This window comes from Phalacrocorax aristotelis, chromosome 5 (assembly GCF_949628215.1).
Source record: "Phalacrocorax aristotelis chromosome 5, bGulAri2.1, whole genome shotgun sequence".
Classification (NCBI taxonomy): Eukaryota; Metazoa; Chordata; class Aves; order Suliformes; family Phalacrocoracidae; genus Phalacrocorax; species Phalacrocorax aristotelis.
The window spans coordinates 31342014-31360388 of record NC_134280.1 but is presented as its reverse complement, the minus strand read 5'-3'; the positions used below and the strand labels follow the sequence as shown (position 1 = coordinate 31360388).

General features: G+C 45.0%; 2 protein-coding genes across 9 annotated transcripts; one reads left to right on the top strand and one right to left on the bottom strand.

The window, feature by feature from the left end:
• The first annotated feature begins 331 nt into the window (after nt 1-331).
• BZW1 (basic leucine zipper and W2 domains 1) lies at nt 332-10429 on the top strand. The gene is made up of 12 exons (XM_075093847.1): nt 332-561; nt 1093-1166; nt 3228-3404; nt 5715-5809; nt 6055-6120; nt 6621-6756; nt 7346-7455; nt 7573-7743; nt 8061-8207; nt 8534-8672; nt 9577-9699; nt 9958-10429. Exons 2-12 carry the CDS (start codon nt 1103-1105, stop codon nt 9987-9989), a joined length of 1260 nt encoding a protein of 419 aa, XP_074949948.1. The 5' UTR covers nt 332-561; nt 1093-1102; the 3' UTR covers nt 9990-10429.
• A 994-nt stretch (nt 10430-11423) lies between these two features.
• CLK1 (CDC like kinase 1) lies at nt 11424-18350 on the bottom strand. Of its 8 annotated transcripts, none has more exons than XM_075093840.1 (13): nt 18221-18350; nt 16823-16980; nt 16429-16624; nt 15236-15326; nt 14734-14800; nt 13607-13723; nt 13302-13468; nt 13139-13233; nt 12922-13051; nt 12705-12787; nt 12165-12244; nt 11831-11921; nt 11424-11739 (listed from the first exon to the last, which is right to left on the bottom strand). In XM_075093840.1, the coding sequence occupies exons 2-13, from the start codon at nt 16978-16980 to the stop codon at nt 11533-11535; spliced, it is 1482 nt and encodes a 493-aa protein (XP_074949941.1). In that variant the 5' UTR covers nt 18221-18350; the 3' UTR covers nt 11424-11532. The 8 variants fall into 8 exon arrangements, 7 of the variants coding, with proteins under 7 accessions (XP_074949941.1, XP_074949939.1, XP_074949940.1 ...); XM_075093838.1 differs by having other exon boundaries at nt 18158-18307; XM_075093839.1 differs by lacking the exon at nt 18221-18350 and adding an exon at nt 17511-18015.
• Between the last annotated feature and the right edge of the window lie 25 nt (nt 18351-18375).

Below are 18375 nucleotides of genomic sequence, written 5' to 3'. Positions count from 1 at the left end.
CCCGCCGCCGGCACTTGCTGCCTGGCTCTGCTCCGTGGGCCGCTCCCCTCTGACCGCCAACCAGGCCTGCGGGCGGCCGCCCCTGGGGCGCGGCCCCGGGCACCACCGCAAGGCTGCCCCGGCCCCCACGGGTCAGGCAGCGCCGCGCCCGGCGTAGCCCCGCGACAGGGACCACGGGCGCGGGGTGGGGGGGGAGCTGCGGGCGGGCGCTTGCATGTGACGGTAAATCACGGGGGGGGCGGACGCGCTCACTGCTGGGGAGGAGGATCCGGCGGGCACCACTGCTGGCGGGGGCGAGGCGGGGTCGCCCCCGGCGGGGGGTCGGGGGAGGCGAGGGCCGGTGGCCGGAAGAGCCCGGCCCGCTGCCCTGGCCCTCGTCCCCCCGTCTTCTCTGGCAGAGCGGGATGGTCCGTCCCGGGCGGGGCGTGAGTGCAGCCCGCCCTTCTTCCTCTCGCGTTGGTTCCGCTCAGAGAGCTCTCAGTACAGCTACCGCTCGCCGCTCCTGCTCGCGCCCGTCTCCGCTCCGGGCCGCTCGGGCGTTTTCTCTCTGCCTTAAAGTCGGTGAGGAGATGTGCCCTGGCGGGGGGCGGCTACCACCGGGTGGGGCCGGCTGCCGCGAGGCCAGGCCTCAGGGCCGCGCCGCGCTCGGGTGGAGGCGGCGGGGAGGGAGGGGAAGGGAGGTTCGCTCGCCATCTTCCCCCGCACGGGCACTGGGGCGCGGCGGTAACAAAGCCGCCGGCTCCGCGGGTGAGGGGCGCCGCCGCAGCGGGCATGGCGCAGGCCCCGGCTTCGCGCAGGTCCCGCCAACGCCCCGCCGCCGCCCCCGCCTGGGGCGGCCCGGTGCGTGCCGGGTAGCCGGGGTGGGGGCCGGCTGGCGCCTCCCCGCCAGCGGCCTGTGCCGCGGGGAAAATGGAGGCCGGGAAGGGAAGGTCAGGTGGCGGCGCCGCCGCAGCTCAGGTCAGCTCAGCGCAGGGCGGGCCGGGAGGTGGCGGGGCGCCCTCCGGCAGCGGGGCGCGCAGGGCGGCCGCCGAGGACCTGGGGGCCGGCGGGCTCCCCTGGCAGCCTCCTGAGGCGGTTTCTGCTTCCTTGCAGGGTGTCTTTTATGAATAATCAAAAGCCGCAGAAGCCGACGCTATCAGGCCAGCGTTTTAAAACTAGAAAAAGAGGTAAGCTATCTACAGCGTGCATCCTGCCAGTGCCTGCTGTCAGTGTTCTGTGTGTGGCCTTTTGTAGAGGGCCCGCAGTAAAGTCAGTTTCTGTCAATGAAATAATGCCTTTATGCGCTTCTCATCAGTCTTTGAAATGAGACCACGCTAAATACAAAGTCTTAAGGCAAACCCTGGGTGCTGGAATGTTCTCTGCACTAATCAAGCATATTTGGCAGTAAGAACTGTAGCTGAAGTTACAACAATAACCCTGGCTTAAGAGATGGTCATTCTAGAACTGTACTGAGTGCATTTAGCCTGAAAGCAGAAGTATCTCGTACCCCTGACTTACAGGGGAACTCCAGCACAGGCTTGTTGCAGCTTAATATGTACATCTAAGGAGCATCTAGCCTAGTAGGAATTTCAGTGTTAGCCGCTGGATAAAAGTTGCATTGTCCCCTTAATGCTATAAGAATACCTGATTTAAATTTAAAAGCAAACAACAAAAAAATCAAAACCTACACCACCACCCCAAACAAACACAAAAACCCCCAAAAGTGTGGGATGTGCACAGAGTTGATGACTGAGGTGTGATGAGTAATTTAGTATTTTAGTGGTGTTTTCTTAAAGAGGAAGTAGGGGACAGCTCTTTGAGTTTCTGTTTAATACTCTTATTAATATATTAGCAGTGTTCCAGCTCAAACTGAGGACACTAAGGATGCTGTACACACTGAAATAGTGACTACGTTGTACAGAAGTACATGTTCACTTACAGAACCTATTTTAAAGTACCTTGAGAAACCATTGAACTGAGAGAGCTGGATTTAGTCTGTCTGACAGATGAAATGCTAGCATTCTGGGGTTTAGCCTCTTTAACCATTTAACCATAGTTTGGCTTCCAAGCAACTCTGGTAATAATGAGCTTCATGGATCTGTCCTGAAAAATAATGGATCCAGTATTTCCAGATTTCCACCCGTTACCAATGTGTAACAGTTCAATACATTCAGTACTTTTATTGAATGTAAGGACACTATTATGCCCTTTACAGAAAGGTTGCCAACAAAACTGGCTAAGCCGTTACAGCACTCAGACTAAGATTTGCAGCTGAGTTCTGCTTCTTTAGAAGGTTTTTCCTCTCATGGTTTGCATAACCTAAGGACAAACTGAGATGGTGAAGCTGAAGACCTCTTCCATTTACGGCTTTCTGTTAGTTACATGGGTGGATTTGTTTCATATTAACTGCTCCCTACCCATAGTGAAAACAAGCCTATGATCAACTGATGTATCTCAAATGTGAAGAAGCATGTGTTCTGCTCTAACAACAACAAAGGATGCTAATTAGATCATCTTTATTTAAGAAGATAGCTCTGATTTCTACATTTTGAGGAAAAGCAATTGCTTCAGAGTTGTTTAACTCCATGTTAAGAGGAGGGGATGGTCTTCACAGCCAAAAAGCAAGTACACTCAGTTGGCTCTAACGTGATAACGGTATGCAGCTTTTCAGTCAACATTTCATCCAAAACGTCAAGAGTCCCAGAGGGCTGAAACAGAACATGAGTAACGGAGTCAAATGTGCAAAATTTTAGGGGCACATGTTAAGAATTGCCTTCCAGCATGTAGCTAAGCCTCTCTCTTTGGAGAGAGTGATCTAACATGTGAACAGGCATATAAGAATCAAACTGAGAAGTCGGATAAGCTTCATTAGAGCCAACTAATGATCACCACAACCAACTATTGTCAGTGAAAGTTTGGCAAGAATTCAATAAGAGGTAACTAAGGAATGTTTTAGCTTTTGATAGCCTTTCCCCCAGCCTTGGCTGAATAAGGGAGTGAAAGCAGTAAAACTCCTTACTGCTATATTGGCCATTGAAATTCATTTTGGGCTACACTGTTAAGTCATTAGTCGTGCTAGTTAATACCAGTTGTCTTAGAAGACTAGAATGATCTCAGTTCTGTTTAACTTCAGGCTTGCCAGTGCAAGTTTTCTTTTGTTTTGTTTGTTTTAATAAGACTCACGTGACAAACTGTAAAAACCAAACAGCTGGGTGTGACAACTTCATTTCAACACTTTGTCTTTACAGATGAAAAAGAGAGGTTTGACCCTACTCAGTTCCAGGACTGTATTATTCAAGGTTTAACCGAAACTGGCACTGACTTGGAGGCAGTAGCAAAGTTTCTTGATGCTTCTGGTGCAAAACTTGATTATCGCCGCTATGCAGAAACACTTTTTGACATCCTGGTGGCTGGTGGCATGCTGGGTAAGTCCCTTTGATTGGGTTGCTGTCAGCCTTTGTTCACTTCACTCTACAAAAGCTCAATTTTCTTTCAGTGTAAAAACTGCTACAGAGCCCATTGATTGTGTAGAGCACGGTTTAAGTTATCAGTGGTAAACGATCTTAGTGACTAACTGAGCAATCAGGTGACTGTAGAAACACTCTATACCCTTCCACACTTTTGCTTGAGTCAGTTTGCATTCTTCAAAGCATAGACTGTACAAACTTGGCTTAAAGAAAAGTATATTGGATTAATTTTTTTCTTCATAAACCAGGAGTGGATCTTGACTCTGTAGTCAGGTTCCCTTCTGCTGTTGTGAAATGGATGAAGGCTTGTTTCAGGTGTGTGGTCTGTGGTCACAAAGCTACCAGAGTTGCCCTAAAAGATTCTGATGTGACCCTGAGCTTTGTGCACCCCGCCCTGCTATTTTGGAAAGTAATATTGCTTACAGAAGATTCTGATGTGCCTAGTCTTGGAAATGCTATCACAAATTGTTTGGTTGTGGGCTCTAGCAGGTGTCAGGGAGTGAGAAATAAGAGAAGGTGGTCAAGTCAGCAGAAAACACAGGGAACTGAGGAAGTGAAATGCAATGATGAAAGATCTTTTAAACGCGTGTGCATGCTGTGTGTAAAGAGCAAGGAGCAGAACAGATGCTCGCTGACCAGGTAAGGAGTAGATGAAGCTAAATGAGGTTGAAAAGGATGAAAAAAAAGAAGTTACTTCTAAATCTAGACTTTACATTTCCCACTTGACCAAATACTGTTTGTGAGAAGGGGTTCAGGTGGCACGGACCCATTTAAAATAGAGACTGTGAAGACAGCCCTTTGTGTTGTCTGCCCAGGCTGGAAAAGGTCTGTCTCAGGTTTTAGCATTTGTTAGGCAATAGCTGGGGGGGAGCAATTTGGCAGTTGCAGAAGACTTTCTGTAATGTAACAGAAAGAATTCAAATTACCTAAATGCATAGGGGGAGGAGAGGCAATACCTGGTTCTGGGCCGCAGTCAGGCTGTGGATGGCAGTTCAGCAGTGGGGGTGGCTGGCTTGGGAGGATGCATTTGTTAAATGTTCAGGTGGTCTTCACACTTGCACTGTAGAAATGTCAGATGACTTGCTCAAACAAACGCTGAAAAGCAAGGCTTTCAAAGTGGCTTAGCCTTATTAAGTGTGCTTGCTTATCTCAAAGCTGTGTTTTGGAACAGTGTTAGGTAGACTGACGTTATTGTGATGTTTCTTTTGGCAAAAGGCTCTTTTGCTGATGTTACAAGAGCTGATAGCATGAGTAAGTAAACGTGTCTGCCACATGGAGCATTGCTGCTTGAAATTGTGAATGTACAAATTGTTGCATTCTATAGGCTTACATTCAAGAGTCTTAACCAGTGCACACGGTGTTAGGAAGTGTTCCTTCTAGGAATGAAGCTGAGGGGGAAGGGGGAAAATGCATTGCTGCATTGATGGCGATATAGGGGTCCTTTCCTCTACACTCTCTCTGTAATAAGTAGCTAAGTAGACTAGCTTTGATCTTTAGTCAGGCCAAAATAAATACTAGCATCCTGTTACCTTACCACCTTTTAATATTCTTACCACTAACGCTTATCTCGTTTAAGTCATGTTTCTGACTAATACATAAGAAAAGGATCTCCCTTATATGTAGGACGGAATAGAAATTGGTGATGAGGTATTCTGGCACTGGAGCTGGTGACTCGAATTCACCCTAGTTAGTGAAGCAGCCTGGCTACCAGTCAAATTCCTGTATTAAACTGAAGAGGACCTATGAAGAAGCATCTCCTAATTAGCAGCTAAAAAGCTGAAGTGCCTTTCAAGACTGAAGATTCAGGCTGATCTCTGGGGCACTGAATCTTGAACATGCATCTCCACATGTTTCGTCTCTAGTTGTGACTTGCTCTGTTAAGAAGTGTTTACTTACAAAGCAGCACTGTTGCAGCAGACATGAAAAAGACCCTTGATAGGATTAAGCATCTTTAGTGGCTTCCTTTAAGGGAGGAGGAGCTCATATGGTCATGTTAACTTAGCCATGTGTAAACAGGGTGTGTTGCCAATCCAGGTAAGCAGTAGGGGGTCAGAATATTTAAATGTTCATATCTAAGCTACTGATTTTAAAGTTGCCCTACAGCAGTGGAGCAGATGGAAATGTAGGGGTGTCTTCAGTGATCCAGTCGTTTGGTTCATCGTGAAAGGTCAAAGCATTGAATGTTATGGGTATTGGAATTCTTACTGTGGAGACTACTCGGTACTCTCACAGGGGAGTAACACCACTAATGCTGAAACCCTTCTTTAGCCCCAGGTGGTACCCTGGCAGATGACATGACACGCACAAACGTCTGTGTATTTGCAGCACAGGAGGACCTAGAAACCATGCAAGCATTTGCTCAGGTTAGTTCTGAAAGAAGTACGATTTAACTTACTGTTTAGTGGTCAAAAATGAAATGGTTGTGTAGTTGAAAGTTTAGGTAAAAATCATGCATGGCTGTAAGATGCTTACTAGAAGAGGTAGAGTAGTGCTGTCCTAAGGTAAAGGTGCTCTAAAGAGTAGAGACCTACCTAATTGAACTTGATTTTTTTTAAATTCTACTTAAATGATTGTTCAGAGCAAAAAATAATACACTTTATCTTTTTAGGTTTTTAACAAGCTAATCAGGCGCTACAAGTACCTGGAAAAAGGCTTTGAAGATGAAGTCAAAAAGGTATGGAGTAGATTCTTAGCAGCAGACAAATGTTTATTCTTTGTAATATCTAAACTTTATATTTTTATGTATATTAATATATATAAACTCTATATTGGTTTTAAGTATATATGATATATTTTATATATAAAATATATGTTCTTTCTATGTCTTTAAAATATGTATCTAAAACAATATGTAATATTAAAACAATAAGTTTTATAATGTACTGTGTATATTATATAACTATATAATTTTATTCTATATAATATTTAAATTATTCTAGTTAATCGCTCTACACGGAAGAGTTCTATCTTAAAAAGGATTATTAAAATAAAACATGTAAGTTATTAATAGAAGAACAGATAGTTTGTATGACATGGGGAGAAGACTACCAGTGAACTAGTGCTTCTGCTAGTTGAATAGCTTGATTGAAACAAAAGTGCCTAACATGGAGGCAGTAGCCAAACTTTAGTGAGAGATGGTAGTTTTATGGCAACTGCTTTTACTTCCTCCTGCAGTTGTTGCTGTTCCTGAAAGGGTTCTCGGAGTCTGAGAGGAATAAACTGGCCATGTTGACGGGTATTCTGCTGGCCAACGGGACGCTTAATGCATCGATTCTCAACAGTCTTTACAATGAGAACTTGGTTAAAGAAGGTAAGTGTTGCCCAACTCCTCTTTTAGGGAGGGATGGTGGGGGACAGAACCATGACAAGAGGGTGGAAATTGTGGTGAGAGTACACCCTTGGAGCTCCCTAGTTTCATCTGGTGACAGATGTACTATAGGATTAGCAAAGGTAAACATGCTGCCTCGCAACCAGGAAGATCTTGCTAAGACTTTAGAAAGCTAGTCTCTTCAGAAAGCTTGTGTGTATGGCCCCGTTGCAAGACACTGGGGGCTGCTGTCACTAGCCTTGCCCAGCAAGGCAGTACTGTATTTTGGAGAGGGACCTTTTGGGATGCACAAGGTGTGTCGTGCCTTTAGGCTGCTTCCTACATTGCAGCAGGGAGGATTGAATTTAGTACAGGGAAGCCTTCATGATGCTGAGTGGTGAGAAAAGTCCAGCATGCCGGAGGTTGCTGTATCCTCAGGCAGAGGTACTGCAGACTCTGCTAGGGCTGCCTCTGAGCACAGCTGCTGCTGCTTTGAGCAGGGGTCTTACAAACAAGGTGCCCTGTTCTCTCAGGCCTCAGGATTCCCTTTGTTTTGAATTTCAGTAATAATATTACTCTTCCTGTTGCACAGGTGTTTCTGCAGCTTTTGCAGTCAAGCTGTTCAAATCATGGATCAATGAGAAGGATATTAATGCAGTGGCTGTCAGTCTTCGTAAAGTAAACATGGATAACAGGCTGATGGTGAGTACCACTGAAATTATTGATTTACTACTTCAGCCAGTTTAGGAAATAGCATTTACTAGCAAAGTATTCAACATGCGTTTCTTTTGTGAAAGCTGTTGTAAACTTTGTTTTCAGGAACTCTTCCCAGCCAACAAACAAAGTGTTGAACACTTTTCCAAGTACTTCACTGAAGCAGGACTAAAAGAACTTTCCGAGTATGTTCGGAACCAGCAAACCATAGGAGCTCGGAAGGAGCTGCAGAAGGAACTTCAGGAGCAGATGTCACGGGGAGATCCGTTCAAGGATGTGAGTATTTGTCTGCAGGCAAGGTGTAGGTGCTTTTTAAATTTTTTTTTCTGTAGGAACTTAGCTCAAATCTGAAATACAATAGCATCTAATAATACTAATCTGAAGATATATGCCTAATTAAATACTGAGTTTAAGCACCTAGCTCTTACTAAGAATTAAAATTGGGACCAGAGTGTTTTGGTATTAGCTTTGTAGCCTTTCCTTAATGTCCTGAATCCTGTATGATCAAGGGGGTTGTTTGTGGTTCTAAAAGCTTCTAGGTTGCCCTTAGTGTCATGTGGCCTGTGTGCTGACTCTTTTATTCTAACTGGCAGATAATCTTGTATGTGAAGGAGGAGATGAAGAAAAACAACATCTCGGAACAGACTGTGGTAGCCATAATCTGGTCAAGTGTAATGAGCACGGTGGAATGGAATAAAAAAGAGGAGCTGGTAGCAGAGCAAGCCATTAAGCACTTGAAGGTATTGTGACTGAAGTATGGCCTTTTGCACCCGTTGGGTAGGGCTTGGGCTTCCCTCTGTCTCCAGCTCCCTTCGAAATGAGGTAAAACCTACAACCCCTCTAATGCAGAGACAGCATTAGACGGGGAATTCTTCCCCTGGTAGCTGTGGTATCACAGTCCCAAGTTACTGAGGCAAAAGCAGTATGACTTCTGCAGCAGCACTCTGGGGTGGGGCGGGGGTTGCACATTTCTAAGCAGTGGCTGATGGAAACTGCACAAAAACAGTCTGGTCATGAGATAAATGTGAAGCATTCCACTTGTTACAATTTGTCATTCCTGTTACAGCAATACAGCCCTCTACTTGCTGCCTTTACTACCCAAGGTCAGTCAGAGCTGACTCTTCTGTTGAAGATTCAGGAGTATTGTTATGACAACATTCACTTCATGAAGGCCTTCCAGAAAATAGTGGTGCTCTTCTACAAAGGTAACTCCTGTGGGGCTGTAGTTCTGGGGGGTTGGTTTTTGGTTAGTTGGCTTTTTTGAAGCCAGTGTTTGCAGAATGCTTCAGTCCTGATAAGCCGTTTAGGGAAGATCAGTGCTGAGACATTATACTTCATGAGCTGAAGAATTTTCTACCTTCTGTTTGCAAAGATAGAGCAGTAAAATGCAAAGTGGATGCTGCTGTCGTTGGCATATGGGGCAGTACTCCTCCGGACAAGGATGCTGCTTGTCTACTAGAGTTTAAAAGTTGTGGTAGATTAAAGCTAAATTTAGATTTTAAGGCTCTTTGTCCCTTTTAAGTTAGGGAAAGATAAATGATGGCGTGTTCTTAGTTTTCTGTCTGAACTCTGAGTCTGAACAGCTGGAGATTGAGACCACCAAGGTGTTCTGGGGTGCTGTAGGCTTGCTGTTAAAAGGTGTTAACTGAAAACCATGCTGTGCGCATGTGGAAACACCACAGGAACATATGGAAACTTTTAAAACTGAAGATTATATTGTACTTGTAAAACTTAAAATAGTTAAACGCTTCCTGTGGTGTATCAGGCTTTAAAGACTTTGCATTTTTCTTAACAGCTGACTGAAGCTTTCCTTACAGCGTGCCATCTCAGATAGCTATGAAATACTCAAGACAAGTCTTAGTGGGGGCGAAAGTGCAGCTCCTGGTTGCAGGGCTCAGGAAACCCTCCTGGCAGCCAAACTGAAACACATGGTTCTCAGAATTCTAAAACAGGAGGCACTCCTGGTGCAGGTGATGTCCAGCCATACCCTAGGAAGGAGTAGGTATTATGGTACTCCTAGGGGAGGAAGCAAAGGCTGCCAGTCAGGGGTTCTCAGTGGCTGCTTTTCAGTGGCTTGCTGTGTTAATGCTGCTCTTGCACATCTTACAGCTGAAGTTCTGAGCGAAGAACCCATCCTGAAGTGGTATAAAGATGCGCACCTTGCAAAAGGAAAGAGTGTTTTTCTGGAGCAGATGAAAAAGTTTGTTGAATGGCTCAAGAATGCTGAGGAAGGTAACCAGCAGCTCAGCTCACAAGTTGAACATGTTCATTTTGGGAACTTCAGAGCAATATGCTTTGTTTTGGGGCTGGGGGGTGTTACTTGTCCCTCTGAGACTAGCTGTGTCCCCCTGGTACTGGCTAGAAAAGCTTGCCAGTGAAATACACGTGGCTCCAATAGCTGCTCTTAAGTGGGACGCAGGGCAGTGGCTGAACTCGGGCTGGGAGGGTGTGAGCTGCTGGCAGCCGGTTGACGAGGTCTCTCTGTTCCAGAGTCGGAGTCTGAAGCTGAAGAGGGTGACTGACCTGTGAAACTCTGTCCTCAGTAAAGCAAACAGGAGCTGTAGATAAGTGTCATGTCTCGTGTGTCCTTCTGATTCTTACATCCTACCTCCCTGTATCAAGCATGATATAAGGGCTCTCATGGCAATTTATTTTAACTGTTTTCTATAGTTATTGAAATACTGGGTTTAGTTTTTAAAACCATGTTTTAAGTAGCTTACAGGAGCTATTCTAGATTTGACTCTAACCTGCATTTGTCCTTTGAGTTATATTCTACCTCCTGTATTTTCTACTGTAATAATGTAATTTAAGGCCTTCCACAATTAAATCCATTTTGCCCCCTGGGGGTTTTCTATCTATATTTGAGTAGACACGATATGGTGAATGACATTTATGGCAGTTCTGTTTGCAAATTAAACTGTAAAAAGCCTCTGAAGTGAAGAGGCCGTGGCTTGTGTGGTAACTCAGTGTGACACTTCAATCCGTACCACGTGTTCCAAATAACCCCAGTCATAGGTGGGTGTCCATCTCTCCAAGGACTGTCATCTCTTCACTTCCAGCATAAAGCAATCCAGGTGGCCGCCCCACTCCTGGGAGCTCAGCGCCCCCCTGGAGAGAAGCTGGTCTGGCCGACAGTAAGTGCAGTGGGGGCAAGGAGCGGAACCCACTGGCTGTCAGGGCTGGTGGGCCGTGTCCCCAAGGGGCGGCACAGCCCAAGGGCTGCCTTGCAGCCAGGCATCACTTCTGGAGGAGGGTGCCTCTCTCATGGGAGAGGATGTTACATCTACAGCTGCCCACCAGCTTCTAGAGCTGTGGCCTGTGCTGCTGTAGCAGCCATGGGGGCAGCTTCCTTGTGCTGCTCTGTCAGTGCACAGCTACCGGAAGGTAAGGCGGACAAAACTCTACCCCCTCCCCCTAAAGCTGAGAGATTATTTTATGCTGGCAGTTGACATGCTAAACCAAGCAGTTTATCTGCTCCCTGAGACTTTGAATTCTTAATGGCAAGTCTCAGGACAGCTCAATAATTTAAGGAAGATTTTGTAGAAGAGTGACATCTGTACTGTTGGAAGCTACTAATGAGCATTAACTGAATACTGACAACTAGAGTACACCTACCAAGTTAAAGAACATAATAGGTGAATACAAGGCTATCTGGTCAATACTACAGTGACCTTCCTTACTTTCTAACTTTTTTTAAAAAACAAAGGCCATCCTTACAGCTAATGAGGGCGCTCTGTTCTCTTACCTAGAAAGGAAGCAGCAGTCACTCTAAAGGATGGAAATCAGTCCTGGGTCTTTGCTGTTCCAATGACAATTTACTAAAATGTAATTAAAATTCTACTTTGTTGCTATTGGGAGGCCTATTTAGTAGATGAGCAGGTGCTCTTTTCCATGTGTCAAAAGTCTAACTGTCCTGAGACTTTCATTTACTGAGGAAACAGAATCAGGTTCATCAGTATCTTTTTCTTAAATAAGTTTTATGCCAGCAGCTGGATTAAACTTCAGTATCCAAAAAGTCATAATACAAAATAGAGCATGTACAAAATAACTGTACACAATAAATATTTAACGTTTCTTGTATTTGCTTGGACTGACACCTGCATCAGCCTGCTCAGCTACTGGGGACAGTGTCCTCTTCTGCTTCAGAGGGAAGAAGAAAGGATGTCTTAGTGCTTCTTCAAGAGTAATGCGCTTGGCTGGGTCATACTCCAACATCTTTTGAATGAGGTCAAAGAGGTTCTTGTGGTCTGAATCATGGCAGGTCATTAATTCCTTCATGAAGAAAACAACAAAACATGTTTCTATAATCTCTGAATTGCACTTAAAGCTCCTCTCCCCAAAATAATTTTCCTGCTTAGCTTACCTTGAGTGGCTTACAGCGCCTCAGGACGTATCTACCAGCAGAACTGTGTTCATCCCAATCCAGTCGGTCATGATGGAAATATTTGCGTTTCCTAAGCAAACAGAGACCATGGTTTGTTACATAATGATTCTGTTTTGTGCTTTCACTAGAAGTTTATCAGTGTGTTTGTTCATAATTTGGGAATTGGTCTGGGAATCTTCTACAAGAGGGACCAGTTAAAGAGAGCAAAAGGATGAAGCTGAGTTTGATTAATTTTTTTTTTTTAATTTGGTATTAAACCAAATCTGACAATGTTTAAATTATAGCAGCCCAGGTATGGAAAAACAATAATTACCATGTCTTCTTTATCATGTGATTTGGCAAAGGCCCCAGTATTCGCTCCATCATTGCCAGGTGCTCTTTGCTGTCATGGGTCTGGAGGGAAATCAAGATAGATGTTCATTGTTAGAGGAAGTTATCAAGAACCACACACAACTCTTACTTTGACTGTACCCTGCAACCAATAATCAATTTCAGATTTCGGGGGAAAAAAGAGGCTGTAGTCATTTGTTTCCTGAAATAAGGTACAGTCTACTGGAGTGGTTTTTTTCCCTTGACACTGCCTTTTTTTGTTGTTATTCATAAATGTCAAGTCTCAGCAACACTGCTGAGATGACAGCACTCATGTATGTGCCTACTATTTGCTGATGGTGATGGATGAACCTACACCTGCTGTTAGGAGCATGGCTTGCAAATGACAAATGTTAACAGGGCCCTCCTTACTCAAGCTGCTGCCAGTGTTCACTGTCCCTGAGCCCCCACCTCTCTGTAGTGTATTTCCATCAAGTTGGGGAGCATTATACAGGCTGCAGCATTTCAAGGGTCAGTTACCTACTGGAAATATGGTGAATCCAAGGTAGTATTCTATCAGAATACACCCGATGCTCCAAACATCACATGGTTGTGACCATCCTAGTGCTGTGAAAAGATGCAGAAAGGTCATGTTTATACCAGACTGGAAACAGCAAGATAGGCGACACTGGTGTAGATCTGTTCCATCACATACAAAAAAATCTTGAGACTAATGATGAGCCTGACACGCTTCTACTGACCTAGGATAACTTCAGGAGCTCGGTAATGTCTTGTAGACACCAAAGTGCTATGATACTCATCATCATAGGTTGTGCTCCCAAAGTCCACAACTTTGATGTCTGGATTTTTTAGAGTGCGTTCATCGCATTTCTGAAATGAAACAGTGATTGGATGCAAGTGACCAAATAAACCCTGACAATGGCTGTGGGGCAGGCGGGGAAGAAGACAGCAGCCTACCAGTTTGGGGTTATACTGTTCCACGTAGTCAGATGTCACAAATAAAATGTTTTCTGGTTTCAGATCCGTGTGTGTCAGCTTGTTCAAGTGCAAAACTGCAAAATAACAAATATAGTTAGCAAATTCCACAAAGAAAACAAAGTGAAAAAAGAAACTCACTCACAGTTCACAGATTTGCAGATCTGATACGCCATGTGTCTAATGTGGTCCAGCCTGAATGGCAGAAAGCCATTCTCTTTAATGAAGTCATAGGTGCTCAGCCCCAGTAGCTCAAAAACAATGCAGACGTGTCCGTGGTACTCAAACCATTCTAACATCTGGACACAGCGACTGCAAAAGCAGGAACATACATGAATTGCACCAGCAGTTGCACTAGCGTTCAGATATATAGAGAGATTGTATGTTACAGAAAGCGACATCACGGCAATCTTAAAGCCAAACCACAGTACAGTCGGCTCTGTGACTTACTATGTACTGCTGGGATCCAATGCATTTAAATGTTCCAGTACTTGTATTTCTGCATGAGCCGCTTCCGAGTATCTATCAACATTTTTTACTATTTTCACAGCTACATGTCTGTCTTCCCTGAAAACACAGGTTTTTAACAGTGATTAGAGCAATGAGTAGTTTTAGCTAAGACTTGTCAGTAATTATCACCATATACGCTGCCTGTAACAATGGGAACCTTATCAGAAGAGGTCTTTTGTTAAGCCCATACTTGGCTTATGTAACCAAGGTTCAGCTATGCACAAACACAACTGAAATTTGATCTTTAAATTGCAAAAACATACTCGATAACCTTTAAGAACACTGACATACAAGGTAAAAGCCCCATTTACCTCCCCCTTTGTCTTTCTGTATCCTGGGCTAATATTGGAGCGATCTCCACATCTCACAGCCTAACACGACTGTCAGAAAAAAGTGACAAGCCCCCCCTTCAGTCATTAAAGCAGTAAAAATGTAACTGAGGCATCCAATGCCTTCCACAGGGACTAGGAAGACAATTTAGTTGTTTACCATTTTGCACACAGCAGAACTGCAATCAAACACAAAAATACACCCTTGGTTTATAATATACTCGCTGCTAGAACCCAAATTGCATTGCATCGTCACAGAGGATACTTACTTTGAGGTAAGCTACATGACGGCAGAGCCGTTGCTTGTTACATAGAGCTGGGGTGGTTCAGGCCCAAAAGACTGCCGGGGTGGGGGTTGCAGCTTCACCCTAGGCCACCTCCCCCCACCACCCCTTCGCCTCTCCCAGGCTGGGGCACGTCTGCAGAAGACGCACCCGTTGCCTCATCCACCAGTCCTACACAACCCTCACCACCAGGTGCTGGTTTTAGCTCCGCTTCGCTAACAAATTCACATTTGGGAACTGCGGCAGCCTTAAACAAATGCACAGAGCAGCAGATGACCCAGTCAAGATAAAACCTGATCCAATCAGAGCGTACCATGCTGCGGTAGTAGCAGTAAGAAAAATTACATGTTATTTAATTTAAAAGTTGTCCCTGCTCACTGCAGGGGGTGTTGGACTAGATGACCTCTGAAGTCCCTTCCAATCCAAACCATTCTATGATTCTAAAAAGACTTACGCTTTGTGATCGATGCATTCCACTACTTTTCCGAAAGCACCTTCACCCAAAGTAGCAACAACCTCATCTATAAAGAAAAGAATTCTCAGGTGCAGAAGTAGTGAAGTTACTCAGCTATTAAAAAAGAACAAGCAAACAAACAAAAATAAAAAAGAAAAAAAAACTAAAAAAAGACTAAGTACTATTACTGAAGATTATTCTAGACTGTGCTTCTTTAAATTGTAAATATCTATTTTGAGAGATGTTATTGGACAACTCTCATCAAAGCACATTTACAGGGATCTCATTCTAGTAGGTTCATTAACTTCATTTACTATTTCAGGGGGGAAAAGGGAAAAAGAAAAAAGGAATAAAAGCCCTACAGAAGAAGAGTAACAATCCCCACCCCCAAACAAAAAAAGTCAAGACAGAAAGAAAAGACTTCCAAAGCCCCCTCACATCTTATGCTAAAAGAACTTATTCTATCTGAAAAGTTAATAATATTTTGAAAAATATTCTATACATCTTGCACTTAGTACGTCTCCACTCTGACAGATCAGGTGACCCTCCTCATCATCCTCTACACTCCTGGATCTTTTCCTTCGATGACTCTTCTGGAACGGCACCAAGATCGTCCAGCCAATCAATAAACCCGAGTGAATTCAGGTCAGAATACGAAATTCATTCAGCAGGGAGATATTCAGGCATTCAGATACGCGCCAGGCCACAAACGGTTGGCAGGAGCAATTTCAAATTCAGTCCCCGGAAATTCACAGGGCACATAGTTTATGTTACAGGAGAAAAACATGGCAAGGAACAGATTTTCAGATGAGATACTCAAAGTGGCAAGGCAACAAAAAATTACAACACAATTGTTTTTCTTTTAAAAGATTGGTTCACTGAATTTTACGTTAGGGTTTCAGTGCCCAAATTTTGTTTTAAAACAAAAGGATTTAATAATTATCTTATATAGATAGATATAGTTATATATATCTCTAAAAAAATAGCCTTGTGGCCAAAATAAAATACACATCTTAATTAACTGAGATTAAATCACTGATCCGAATATTTCATATTAATTAATTTTTTCAAATAGCATATACATTTACTTTAGGCTGTCTCAGCTGAAGATCTTAAATTATAAAACCTATCTTCAGCTTTTTGAAGAGTTAAATATATAACAAAGATCAGAAAAACTGCCCTGCTAGTGGGCAGACATCATACATATCTGATTCTACAGATTTTTCAGCGATACTTAAAACATCTTAACAAATAAACTTTTAAAAAAGTAAAAAGTCTGACATTATCTCCTTGCTATTTCAGTGATACTTAGTCAAAAGCAAGTCTAAAAGCTTGTACCTGGATTTTTGAGTAGGGCTGAAATAAATGCTTGTCATAATAAAAATTATGAAGGCATGAAAGCGATGCCTGTATTTCAGGTACTCCAATTGATGGTTATTATCCATTAATCTGCTCAGATGCATCCAATGAACAAATAGCAAGACTATGTTCTGCGGTCTCATAAGCATAGCTACAAACTATACATTTTCACTGAAGGAAATAAAATCCTAGCAAAAAGTGATCTACTGATATTAGCTAAAAGAATAAACTATTATTGACAGAATTCCCCGAACCCCCACACTCAATTATTACTGCCCAGATGAGTACCTATCTTCTTAAAATAAAAAAACCCTAACTTCAAATTGGTCACACCACCTGTGAATGACGACGGTAACGGGTAGTTTGATGTGTCTTGTATTTCCTTTTGTAACTACTTGTCCCACTATAACCTGATGATTTGCTACTGTAATGCCCAGTATCACATCCTTGATTGTACTCGTTTCTGTATTCTTCAACATAGCGCCGTTCATGATGGTCTCTTTCATTTACAGGTTTGGTTTCTGAACCGGTACTACAAACAAAGGATCAAATAAACTCAATTAAAATACTTCTAGTATCCCTATTAAGACAGCTTTTCATTTTAAGCTGTAAGACAACTCTCTTGAAATATCTCCAACTCAAAAATGAATACATTACCAGATGACCTGGTAAGAATAATAAAATCTTAGAACATATGCTTGCTGATATCAAAAGTCAAAAAGTTATTTACCTGTCAGGCAGTTTAGGAGGATCATGTCTGCAGTGCTTGCTCTCCTGTGCACCACTTAGTGATCTCCTCTTTGTCTTATTAGCACTGTCGCATCTTCTGCGATCCGGACTTTCTTTTTTATCCCAGTCAGGATAATTAGTTCGCCTGGAATGCTGCATCTATAAAAAAATTATTTTGCTCTTTGAATTATATCCCACATACAAACAATTCATTTTCAAAGCTAGCAATTATCAAATTAACACTATAATGAAGACTATATTTTTTCTCAACTAGCCAATTTTTTCAATTTTTTTTCTCTGCTCTTTCTTCCAGGTTATTTTTTAGTTCAAGAAATTTTTCCAATTAACCATTTTTGATCGGGGAACATAAACCGACAATCTACTTCTTACAAAAGATTTTAAAAAAGCATCGTGGTTCAGACACTAAACGTGTACTGTGCATGTTATTTCTGCAAAGCTGCTCCGGCACCCGATGGCGCCTATGCTAGCAAAAAGAAAGGCTTCCGAGTACTTAAAGAGGGCACGCGAATACTGCCCAGCGTGCCTAAAGACTTCAAGAAACTTGTCATGAACTTTTACCACGCTTTTTTCTATAGATTCCCTGAGGACTCCTAATGCCAGGTCAAAATGACACTAAAACTTAGGTTAGCATCTCCTAGTTACTCAGCTCGAAAGGATAAATAACTCACTACACGTCTTGTATTTCGATTTCCGACCGCAAATCGGCTCGGCTCTAGCGCACAAGCGGCGCCTCAGGCCGACGCGCCCGGGCCTGGCACGGCCGCTGCCACCGGGCGGCCGGCGGGTGCTCAGGGCTGCCGGGCCCGGCTCCCCACTCCCGGGGGTCGGGGGGGGGGGGGGGGGGCGGCGGGCGCGGGGCTCCACCCGCACCCACCGCGCTGAGGCGAGGACCCGGGGGCGCTGGGCCGGGCCCAGGCCCAGCCCCAGCCTCGCCGCGTCCCCGCTCTGGGAGGGGCACGCGAAGGGGCTCCGGCCTCCCCCTCTAAGGCGGCCAAAGTAATTTTCTCTCCGCCCGGAACACAGCACGGGCAGGGAACATGGCTGGGTCACCGATGCGCCCTGACCCCCCGACCTGCCCGGCCCGGCGAGGACGACCGGCGCCACCGGCCGCCCTCCCCCCCGGCAGCAGGCAGCCTCACTCCGCCGCACGGCGGCGGCGCCCTGCCCTCCGTCCCGCCTCGCCGCGCCCCGCCCCCCCCGCCCTCCCCTTGGCGGCAGCTCGGCCCAGCCCCGCGCTGCCCTCCGTCCCGCCCTCCCCCGCCGGCTCCGGCACCGGGCCGTGACGACCAGGCGGCGCCCGCCCCATCGCCCCCACCTCCGCGCCTCGGGAGCGCCGCCGCTCTCTCCCGCTACGGTTGGCTTCTACGCAGCAACTTACAACCCTCGACCCGCAGCCCGCTACAAAATGGCGTTGCCAGGATCTTTCTGGAGCGCGGCGGCGACGCGTCACAGAGGCACACCCGCGGCGTCACAGGGCGGGCGGGGCCGCTCCGCAGCACCCCGCTCCCCCCTCGCCCCCCCCCTACCCGTGGC